This window comes from Cupressus sempervirens, chromosome 1 (assembly GCF_028749045.1).
Source record: "Cupressus sempervirens isolate cs-2001-9-10 chromosome 1, ASM2874904v1, whole genome shotgun sequence".
NCBI lineage: Eukaryota > Viridiplantae > Streptophyta > Pinopsida > Cupressales > Cupressaceae > Cupressus > Cupressus sempervirens.
Genome location: NC_143118.1, coordinates 735,234,428 through 735,247,013, shown reverse-complemented (window position 1 = coordinate 735,247,013; position 12,586 = coordinate 735,234,428). Strand labels below are relative to the sequence as shown.

At 35.5% G+C, this 12,586-nt stretch overlaps 1 protein-coding gene across 3 annotated transcripts in view; it reads left to right on the top strand.

Moving 5' to 3' along the window:
- The window catches only part of LOC149580027 (heat shock factor-binding protein-like), a 52,843-nt gene extending 40,845 nt beyond the window's left edge, over positions 1–11,998 (top strand). For 2 of the 3 annotated variants that reach the window (XM_089788518.1, XM_089788510.1), the window contains exon 5: positions 10,430–10,707. In XM_089788518.1, the coding sequence (XP_089644644.1) occupies positions 10,430–10,554 (125 nt within the window). In that variant the 3' untranslated portion in view covers positions 10,555–10,707. Of the gene's footprint in view, positions 1–10,429; positions 10,708–11,863 lie in introns of those variants that run through there. The other variant, XM_089788526.1, reaches the window with a different exon arrangement.
- The last annotated feature ends 588 nt before the right edge of the window (positions 11,999–12,586 follow it).

The following is a 12,586-nucleotide window of genomic DNA, read 5'->3' as shown; positions in this document are numbered from 1 at the left end:
TCATGAAACTCAAAAGTGTTATTCCTTGAAGAATGTTATTCAAAATCTTATTGATTCCAACGCTATATTTGTTGATGCTAAGGTTAATAGTTTGAATAAACTTGTAGCACCTCCTAATTAGAATTTGCAAATCTACACCAATCCTTTGCTTTAACATTCAACATATGTTATTAATCAAGCTTATTCTCTGGTTACTAACATTGGTTTTGATAATAAGGTAGAAGAAGCTAATCATGTGGTTCATCATGTTGAGTCTCAATCTCAACCCTTGGTTTTACCTTCGCTCGAACTTAAAACTTCATTTCCTATTACCTTTGATCATTCTAATATGATTAAAGCACCTAATGGTCCTCTTTACATTGCTACTAGGGTTGCTCATATTCCTTCCCATCGTGTTTTGATTGATCCCTCTTTCTTCGTGAATGGTATCACTGAAGAACATTTTTTTAATAAGAGATTGCATAAGGATACCTATGACATATCTAGTGTTTGGATTCAAACTTGTAATGTTTTTTTTTCGCCCTCAAGGTTTTATCTATCTTCCCGTGACTCTTTCTAGTAAGATTGTTATTACTACCTTTGTTGTTAGCCATACTTTTGATAAGTTTCGAGTTAAGCTTGGTATTTTGTGGCTCTCTTCATGCAAGTTGTAGCTTTGCCGATTCATAAGTGCATCAAATTTGCCCATAAAAGAGAAGTTGGCACCATTAATAATTGTCTTTATAAACCCTCACACCCTCAAGATTGTGTTGAGATATATATCTTTTGGCCATCTCTTTCTCGAAAACCACCTAATCGTCCTAATCATCTTTATCGATCCTATCTACAATATAAGATAGAAAAGATTCTTGAGCTTAACCTTCCTAAGGTTGATCCTATAGTTGCTTTGCCTACCCCACCTATTCCTTTGCCTACCATTCCTCAACTTGTAGTTGTTCCCTCCTCGAAGCCAATGACCATTGATCTTAATCCTTCAAGTTTATCTCGTAAACCCATTTGCAATCAACATTTTCGTAAGCGTCGCAAGAACCGTCAAGTTAAGGCCATGGCCCACACTCTTGCTTCTCAAACTGTATCTTTATCCCAACGTTTGCTTGAGCCTATGAAGGAGGTTAATTATAGTAACTACATGCACATGGATAAACATGATGATTTTGTTTGTATTTTAGATTCTATCATTCTTGATATGAAAGACACTCTTGATGATGATTCTAGTACACATGTTTGTGATGATGAGTATGGAAATATTGATATGGATTATGATTTTCCTAACATGCTTGTTACCTAGTTAACACTCACTACTAGTGACGAGCACAATGATTGCCACTAGAGTCCTTGCTTGGATTTGGTCGTGGTTCTTACTATGTTGGATGTTGTTCCTTTTGCAAGTCACTACCTTTCCCTAATGTTATAGATCAAGATATATATATATATATATATATATATATATATATATATATATATATATATATATATATATATATATATATATATATATATATATATATATATATATATATTTGGGGGGGGGGGGGGGGGAGGGGGCGCACATGACACGCTTGAAGTAGACTTCTCCAATATTGTAGTCTGTGTGTTCCTATTGGGCTCTTTGCTATATGTTTTGTCTAGATTGCTTTAGACGATACTTGTTGCTTTGTTGGCACAAGATGATAAGTAATTGAACACATCATATACATTCTTCTATTTGTATCTTTTCTTCTATATGTTGTTACATGTCATGTTGTATATGTGCTACTATTTGTACATGTGCCCTTATGTAGTCTGCTTGGATGCTTACAATGTGGTAGCATTGATTCTTTTTGGTCTTTGTGTTGCCCACCCAAAAATACTCTTCTTTGTATCTGTTACGTGCTTTTCTTCCATTGTGTTGTAGTTGTACTTCCTTTGGGCAATGAATGCCATTTCATATCTAATACACTATTACATATTATCATATGATCATATAGACCCCTAACATAGTGGATCCCTTTGTGCTCTCTTTTTGTCTTGTGTTTATTTCCCTTGAAGTGTTCTTCTTGAGGGTATTTCATAGTGGAAATGTTTTTAGTGGATGCAAGTATGCTTCCATCAAAGCAATTGCTCCCATTAATGCTTTTACAATCGCTTTTAGGTGGGGGCATACACTTCACTCACTTGTCATACACACACTTTGACAGTTTGGTTTCCTCTACTGAACTATTGACAAGTAATGGGGGCTTAATCTTTGTTCTTTTGGATCTCGCTTTGGACTATTAACAATCTAGGGGGTCCGATCCTTGCTTTTAATCCTACTTTGGATTACTAATAGTTTGGGAGGCTTGATCATTGTTTGATTCTTCTTTGGACTATTGATAGTTTGGGAAGCTTGATCTTGTTTATGATCCCTTAAGGACACACACATCCTTATGCATGGGTCTTCTTTTTGGGATATGGAGCTCCCTCGAGGATGAATCATTTTGATGAATTGACTAGCATGCGAAACACTTGCTAGACCATTTAATTTATGTTTGATTGGTTGACTAGCATGCTGCACACACTTGTTAGATCATTCAACACCATCTTTTTATGTAGCACACCTTTTTCATGTAGTTCACAATGAGGAATACAAACCTAATCAGGCAAGTTGGCTACACTTTTTGTTATCAGTGACATCTCTCTTATTGTGACACTAGATATGATGAGGATTCAAGTCTAATTCGGGGCTTAATGGTTTTTTCATCTCCTTAGTCATAATAAGATCACCGTTTGTTCTTGATCTACTTTACCTCGAGTTTGAGAGAACTCATACTCCTGCTAAAGTGGGGGCTAAATGGACCGTCTTAAAATGGAAGGACCCATCATTTAAGACCTTTGAGCACCCATCCTTCAGTGATCTTATGGACCATGGATGGATTTGTGCTTAATCATTTCTTTCTCCTATTATGCCTTGTATCTTCCCCTTTCACCAGTGCAGTTTATGAGACCTCAAGGCTAGCTCCTTGTGGGTCAACCCTAGAATAGGTCAACCTAGGTTGACTTGTTCCTAGAGGATTTTAAATCTTGGGGCTAGTTTTGTCTTGGGGTTTTAAAATGTAAGATAAGGTAACTATGTCAGCTTGCTTTGTTTTCGCACCCAAAAACTAGTATAAAAGGAAGTCTAGGTACCTCATTTTTACATCACTAGACATCAAGAGACATCCAAGTGATTGCAAGGCATACTTTCAAGCATTTAAGCAAGCAAATTTTCATCAAGTATTCAACGCATTCAAAGATTCAAGGATCCTTTGAGAGCATTTACTCTTGAAGATCTAGCATTTTGTTGGCCTTTAAGGGAGGAGATTTACATTGAGACATTCATCATCTTCTTCATTGATGCACAGTTACATCCATTACTCCATAATGTGGTTTTGGTAGATCCATTGCATTTGTTGAGATTTTTTTCATCTTGCATCTATAACATATGAACATTGGAAATCCTTATTGACAAAGATTTTTACAAGGTGAATTCTTACATTTGTCTTGCTTTCCTTTATACACATTTACATTTCAATTTCAAGGTTGATTCTTCAATCTAGGGCTTGACCAAGGCAAGCCCTCATCCACTGAAAAACAAAAACAAGTTTTAACTGTGTGCAGGAGTAGGATACTTGAATTGCGACCATAGATCAAGAAATTACTTGTTGAAAGATTTTGTGTTACTTTAGTGTATGGAATAAGGGAGATTTAATGCTACAGAGTACATGGATCAAATATTATGCCAAGAATTCTTCAAGTTTGGATAATGAAAATGCTTCAGATTTGCTAGATCCAAAATCAACATGTAGAATGCAATAGGGTGAGAGTAGAGTCCCACCGAAATCGTGATAGCTAAATAGGAAGGGTTTTCACTTCCGAAATGGCAAAACAAAAGAAACTCCAATTGGAATTCACAGTACGATGAAATAGTTCAAGTCGCATACCAAAAACATCCTACCCATTGACTATAAATATCCTGTTGGAGGATAACTCCAGAGGTGCACAACAAGTGCTGATACGTCAATAAACACTTACGACCAAAATAAAAAATGTGCCTGAGATATACATAAATCAATCAAAATCCCAAATATAGATATTTTTTATTTTATTAATTTGGGCCCTTGTTTATTAAGTTAAAGTAATTAATTAAATGTCCTTTTTATTATATAATTTAAATTATGGAACCAATTAATTAATTAATTAAATTACATTATTACAATAAAATTTTGGAACATCATAGTCCTCCACCTTTGTTGTTGTCCTATTAATTGCATTTACAAGCAACCTACAAAATCAGAGTGAAATCTAGTCTAGTACACAATTTTGATTTAAATAAAAGAAATAGCAATTACAATTTAAAAGCGAAATCAAGTGGATTCCAATTATTACTAACCTCCCACTCAAACCCTTTCGAGAAGGGACAGTGTAGCATTTTCCTGAAATTGTCATTTTGGTCACCAAATTTAGCCAATAGGGACTCTCAGCCACATGCAAGGGGAGATTGTTTAAATACAAAAAATCAACAAATGCAATTAGTTTTCTCATTTGCCTCCTTGATCCATCCAATGGCCTGTAATGATGGCTGTGCTTCAGGTGTGTTCGTGGTCATAAAATAATTGCCTATCCTAGATGTTGATGGTTGTGAAGAATCTTCCACTCTACTAGAGCAAGTAGAAGCGGTAAAAGAGGACACACTCTATTTGCGGATGCGCGGGCCACGAAGAGAGCCCACTATTCTCTCAAGTGCTGTTTTTTCTTTTTCAATGTCAATATGAGCACCTAGAGTTTCAGCTAGGGATGCCCTCATAGCTAATCTTCCCCTCTCCCTTTGCAATTTGTTCTCTTCCTTAGCTGCAAGTGGGGCATTAGCAAATCTTTTTACCTCTTGTTTATTTTTGTTTCAGGGATTTGTATCATGCTTCGTAACGCCTGCAAGGTGGTATTTTGAGGCAGTTTATGTTTCCAAAAATTAATTCACATTTTATGCAAATCTTCTTCCCAGGCTCATCTAGCACTTCATAGGCATACCTCCATGCCTTATCTCTAGCATTTTTATGCCGGGTGCATATATATCTAGAAGGGCATGGTGTTAGTGGCCACATTTCCTTTGAAATTGCCATGCTGATTTACTGGTTAACTGCAGCCCCACATAGAGAAATTGAAAACACAATAAATATTTTAGTTAAATAATCAAACAATGTTAGAAACTATCTAAATTAGTTTTGATGTTTTTAGACATCATTCAATGTTAAAAAAACAAAACTAAACAAACTGCTAGGGTTGGATTTAAAAAAAAAACTTGATATTTCTTCAAAACAATTGGTGATAGATTCAACAAAAGTTGTCAAAAATTGTGTTCAATCTTGTTTTTAATAGCTCAAAATCATTTCTAACTACTTAGGGACGATTTTGTATTCATTTAGATGCCACAAAAAAAGAATACAACGTGTTTAAAAAACATAAAAGCAAACTCAACAAACCTACATGGGAATGTAATTTTCCTTGAAAATCCAGTTGAAATCTGCCTTAAATTCATAGTAATCAGCCTCCAATACTTTTCAATTACCTAGCAAGGGCTTGGTGCTTGATAGCCCAACAAACTCCACTCACAAACCCAACAGCTGCAAACAAGAAATTGAAATGAAAAGAGCCAATTTTTGCGTGCTAATGTCAACAGTCAAACGTGGGCAAATTAATTTTAAAAGCTAGCTGAGTTTTTTTTGGGAAAAAGTGGACTAGCTGTGCTTGCAAATTTTTCTTGGAATAACTAGCTGGCTGGGAAAACTTGGCGATTAATTGCCATTCGACGATTACTTGGTGAGTGTTCCATCTATGGTTTGATCCATGCCATGTAAAATAACCGCTTCGTTCAGTGATTGAAGAACTTCCTTGACTTTAATATCTTTTTCTAGAGCATTCGTGACTATTTTGGAGATGGATTATCGCGGCACTGTTTATCTTTGGGGATGAGTACCATTAGGATTTCTTCAGAAGAAGAATCTTTGATAGATTGAGCGACATAAGTTCAAATTTGAAAGGTGAGAGCACTGGAGTTTGATCTAGAGAAATGGGGAGATGAAACAAGTCTGAAACAATATGGATCACACTTTCCATCAACCAAACTTGACTGAGCTAGGAATATAAGAGAATAAACCTGTGTAGTCTATATGCTATGTGACAAAATCCCTATCTTCAATCTGACCATGTGAAAGAGCTAGATTTATGTTTGATGTCTACCAACTTTCGTTTGTCGTCATGCAGAAAATCCAGTTGTAATTTAAGGGTATGTTAGCACTGCTTCTTTTTTGATAGGGCAAAGGAAAGTGTTTGTAAGTCCATGTCCAAAAGAAAAATGTCTCTAGGTATTGAGTAAAAAATCACTGACACTTGATTCAAAACACCCTTTTTTGCCAGACACTCAACTGGACCATTATATGCCAGAAAAACAAAATGCTTGAAGAAAAGCTGCAAGTTATGTAAACTGACTATATGTGCTGTGACCATCATTTCCACTTTAACTGACATTGGAGACCACAAAATTTCCTTGTCACCACTTAGAGCCCCTGCTATCTCTGCCTAGTCTTGATGAAAGGGGCAGCTTGATTTGATTTCAGTTTTGTTTCTCGAAGGAGAATCAAGTTACCAAGTGTTGTTTGTTAATGGTGTTAATGCTGCTAATAGTCCGAAATATTAACTTCATTGATTTTGAGGATGGAATTTTGCAGCACTCATCCTTAATTTTAATTTTAATTGTTGAACCCTGTTGATGTGTGTTTTGTGACACTTGCTAACACAATAAAATACTAAGTACTCTATCCTCTCTTGAATAAGGAAACCTCAAATGCTAAACAATATGACAATGTGTGATTAAGGCAACCCCAAGGTTTAAACTGCGAACTAGCGACTTTGTGTTGGATAGATCTTAGTGAATATGGTGTGATCTCACTGGTAACACACAAAAGAACTTACATGATTGTTCCTAGACTTATTCAGTTCTCTTCCCTCAAAGCATGAATGAACTTAACAAAGCAGCTGGAACTTGAACTAAATTGAGTCAAATTTCAAATCAGAAACAAAAATAAAAGGATTTAGAGAAATCTGATCAAACTCAATCTAAAATCTAAGGACAATAATAACAATGGATAATGTGTCGATTATAATTCCTTAAACCATGTTTTGGATTTCCATGGGGAAACAACTATACACAACTTGATGCAATCTCCAAAGGTAATGAAGGATTTCATTTTGCAACATTTATCCAAATACCAAAACTGACACAATCTAAATCAACATCCACGATTGTAGTAGTGCTTAAGTGGGTTCAAACTAACCATGCATTGTAGTTTGCAATCAAATAATTCAGTGTAACACGGGGACTCGCACCCACCCCCCAAACCTTGAAGTACCCATCCTCGAGACGTCCCCGCACTGGGTACTTGTGCACCCAAGTACCCCCACCTCCACCATTCCGCAACCATGCTTCCGCTGGAATGGACACTTGGATTTCTATTTGAATTTTTTGTTTTGAGTGTTACTATTGGGTATGTAATATGTTACCATGTTGAATGTTCAATTGTTCTAGTTCATGTTGCAATTTTGATATGTTCAAGTATTTTAATTTGGTATGTTCTATTGAAACATCATTTCATAACAAGCATTTCAAGTTCTATATGTATACTATACAACACCCCTCCCTGCCCCGTCCTCCCCTTGCCACAGTCCCTTAGCCATCCCCCCGCTGTCCCGAAAATGAGATCCATTTTCTTCCTGTCCCGGAAACTTGTCCCAACGTCCCCCCGTCCCGATGTACCCCAGTACTTGGGTTACAACCAACAAACCACTAATGATTTGAATCAAGAATTCACCACACATGTCCACGTTTCTCCATTAAAATCAATGAACTTTAATCAAACTTGAGAAGTAGAAACCATGAAAAAATGTTGAAACAACACAAAGATCTTTTTTTCTGATCAGTAAGAGGCAAATGCTATATTTTATTAACATAAAAAATATTTGCAGTTTTACCCTGTTCAAAGTGCGGGCACCAGAGGAAAATGAACGGGGAAGAAAGCTCCCGACGAAGCCCAGAACCAAGGTCCTGCATATGAAGGGAGGTGAAGATGTGGCTTCCAATACAAACTTTAAAAGGGCATACCCTTGATTTACACAACGTCAGAATAAGATCCTGGGTTACACTTGCCTCGCTCTGGAGGTCTTGGATAGCCATACCCACCCTTACAAGAGGGAAATCAAAGTACCGGAAGATCCATGACAGACACTAATCAGAATGCTAGGAGGGGCCTTACTGTGTCCCTGTCGAAGCTTGACATCTTTGCTGGGTAGTTGATAGAATAATATTGAGAAAGGAAATAATTAGAAAGTAAAAAGGATATGAACTCCTCAGTGATGGAGTCCACGCCTCACACTCGCTTAAGACCTGCAAAACAGAAGCTACAAAGAAAACTCCAACCGCCAACCAGGCTATAAGAGTATAGAGATCAGTCTAGAAAAAAGATATCATTGATATAAGACCAGATAAAAACTCATGAATTTCATAGAGATTTACATGGGAAGCGTAGTTAGGAGATAAATTTACCATGGAAGATAAATTTATCCAAATTTCATAGAGAGCTTGAAAACATATTGCTAATAATGAAAAGGAAACAAACTTAGGAGCTCCCACTATAAAAGAATCAAAGGAGCCAAATTACTGCTTCTGGGGAAACATGACACAATACAGAACCTTGGTGCTCCAAATTCGGAGCAAACTTTATAAGCTCTGCTTGCTCTCAGTAAAAGCATTAGTCAGATCAGAAGTGCCCTCTTGGCATTGTTTGTTGGCTATTCCTTTTGCCAATGCCATTTCCTTTTTCTAAAATGTGGTCAGAATATCTTTGTATGACCATGGTTATGGCAATGGAAATATCAGGGAGAACTTTGAGTTTTTTGCTACAAAAGTCCAGAGGCAGATTCTAAAACAATATAAGTGGGGAGATGATTTGGAATATGAATTTTGAGACAGAACATTGCTTGGATTACTGCATTGCCTTTCAAGACATTATCATCCACCATTTGGAACTTATCTAGTGAGTTACTTATTTGGACTATAGCAGAAGATCACAATATTTAGCTGGCAAATTACAAAGACAGAACCATACAGAAGTTTGCAACAGACTACAATTTTCTGGGTTGAAGTATGACCGTCAATTTAGCTATGAGCCTCTTTTAAAAAGTCTGTACTTGAATTCTGCATTAAGGTAGAAGGAGAAAAAGTGCCATAGGCAAGAAAAGAATTAATCGCTGCACCCCATTTTGAAGAAGTTTGTATTGAGGGCAGTGGATTGAAGGGGTTGGATTTTCTCACCGAGGATGGTATGCAACATGTTGATATCAATATCAGAAGTCTCGGATAAATATCATGTGAAGACCTGTATGGAAGTCTATAATTGGTCAAGGGACAGCGTGGCTTCCATAGCCACCTTCCTGATTACTCTGATACAGTCTCCTTCAAATCTACCTTTCAGCTCTGCATCTCTGCTTTTCATTTCTTCATGCTATTTCACTGATCTTTACTGCTGTGCACCTTAATGCTACTTTGCACCCTTGCTATTCATTTCAATCCACACAAATTTTATATAAAATATAACCTGCTAATGTTTTATTTCTTCTGTCAGATAAAACATGAGAACAATTTGTGGATTGTGTGTGTGTGTGTAATTGTCTAATTGTGTATGTCAATATTTATATATCTACTATAATTATAAATCAAAGGTCTTTCATTCATGTCCATCTAATATTAATATTAATATTTCTATGTGACCAAGCATGATGCATGTGTTTGTGCTGCCATGTATGCAATAGTAATAGGGGCCTTATAGTCATGAGGTTCAATGTCTGCGTAAGGCATTTTGTAATCTCCTTAGTCACGTTGGTCATTGTGTTAAACCTGATGTGACCCACCATAATATTTACGTTCTTGCTTAGGATTTTGGTGCACATTCCAATGTTTATCATGCCCATGTTGACCGGAGATTATAATCATTGTGATTAGTTCCTTTACATTACCTTTGATCAATTTATCGGTTGAGCAGTTTTTATGTAGGGTCATGTCCCCTTTGTTTGGAATCATATTTATAATGGTAAGACCCCCACTTTGTATGATAACATAGTTGAAGAAGAATCCTGATTAAGTCTGGGAAAGCTTAAATATTTATAAGAGTTTTATATCAAATTATAATTTTTGAAAGGATTGAGAACCTTTCATATATATATATATATATAAACTAGTGAATATAAATAAATCTAATCCAGAAATTTAACATAGCCATCTCTAAATCATTTGTTAGTGATAATTATTACTACTTTATTTCCCTTTTGCTTTGAGCAGTTTTCAATTATAAAGATTTTCTTGCATGTTTATCTTGACATTCTTCACTTGATGAGATGGGAACTCGAATTGATGATTTGGAAAAGAGTATTGAAGATCTGACAAAGGAAACAGCAGGGGTGGTTCCATCTTCTGATTCTTTGTCACCTTCCGATCGGAAAGACACTAGCTGATACAGTTAATGGAAAACCAATGTAAAGGATAACAGATGATTTCTGCAGTTCTTCGAGTTTGTTTACTAAATCTGGCAACTTGTATTGTATTTCTACAGTTACCTTGAAATAGTGTCTGGATTTTAATGGAACTATTATACTTGATTGTGGTTATTTCATGATATTTATATTTTTCCTTTGATTGTATCGATGATAATGATAGTGATGGTGTTTACTTTCTGGGTAGGCATCTTTATTAAAGCACCGCATTGCTTTATTCTCTACAAACAGATATATGCTTATATCTACTGAATATGGATATGTATTGAATCTGACTTAAAGGTCTATCTGGTTTATATGCAAGCTGTCTTAGGGCTCGTTTGGTAGCTGGAATTAGAATGGAATTGGCATTTGGAATTCTAAAAAAATTCTAATTCATTGTTTGGGTCCGTACAATCGGAATTGGAATTGGGAAAAAGTGGAATCTGGTATCCCCATTTGACCCCCAAAACAAGGATTCCAAATTCCTTCAAATACTTGTTATTTGGGATTCTCATTTTAATTTCCATTTTTTGAAAATGATAGTTTCAACTAAAGTAAAATTTAATTGGGTTTGACTTCCGGATGCCCATTTGGGAGCACTTTTTTTGGCACTAATTTTTGAAATTAATTTCTTTTAAATGGGGGGAAATTTTTTTGCTATTACTTGTTCATATATTTGCCACTGTTGAGTAATTTATCAGGCTTTTTCCACCTGATCTGCCTTAGTAGTTACTGCAAAAAAGTTTGGTGAAATAAATTTTTCACATACATTGTTTCTCAGTTAAATGAATCGTATGTAGGACAAAAACAATCTACTCTGTTGATTTTTTTCTGGCGTAAAAGTCTTTCCAGGTAAGATTTCGTAAAATTTTAATATAAACATTTAGACTTTGCACCTATGAGTTTGAATGTTGTGATGATCAAATTTTTTATTGGATCTCTAAAAATATATATTTTTTAATGGGATGTTTCTGACTCTTATTTCATCAATTCCTGTGATTTGGATTCATTCAACGAGACTTGAACAATATACATATTTCATATCAGTAATTATGTGAATTATAATCAATGTTATTTTTTTAATAGAGCAAGAGCCATAAAATTTTTAGTATCCATTAGTACAATCTCGTCGTCATCCGTTATGATAATGTTTACTTTCAACATGACTTAATTTTTTTATCCTTGTTAAAAATGTTTGGACTCAAACAAAGCAAATAAGTATTGAATTTTTTTGCATGATGATAATGTTACATCTGGATGATAATATTTTGCATGTTATTTTGGCTAGTATTCCAATTCCACAATGTGCAACCAAACGGAGGAAAGTTGTATTCTCACAATGAATTCTTGGTCAACTAAACAGTCCCAAATTGGATTCTCTAATCATAATCTGGATTCCAAATCCTAGAATCCCAAAGCCAGCATTCTGAATGCCAATGCTTAATTTATATTCCACCAACCAAACGGGCCCTGATGTATTAGGGACATATATGGAACTTAATGGCCAATGTTGCCTGTCATAATGAAATTTATGACTGTTTTCTATTTTAGCTTTTAATTTGTCCTAGGAAAATCATTGGTCTTTAGAATGTCATTTTATATGAAAAAAGGCACTGCATTACATTCATATGAATGTATGAATATGTTCTACGAAATTGTATTGACAAATTTGAAGATTTCAAATTATTGCACAAGGGAATTATTTTTTGAGAAAATATTTTTTTAATGATAAAATAAGGTATTTCTACTCATGGAGAATATATATATATGCGCCCCAATGCTGCGAAATGATTTGGATGGTCTAGATGCATGAATAACCTGTCTAAGAGTCCTGACCTCACAAACTTTGTCCGGGGTAGTTTCCCAGCGTCGTACCTTTAGAGTTTTGGGCCTTTGCAATCAGCAATACATGATCCCCCATGTATTTTTCTTGAGCCATACAAAAGGTGAAAAGGCCATTTCATTGGAAGATATATGTTTAAATTTTAAATTGATTAGATCTCAGTTCAAT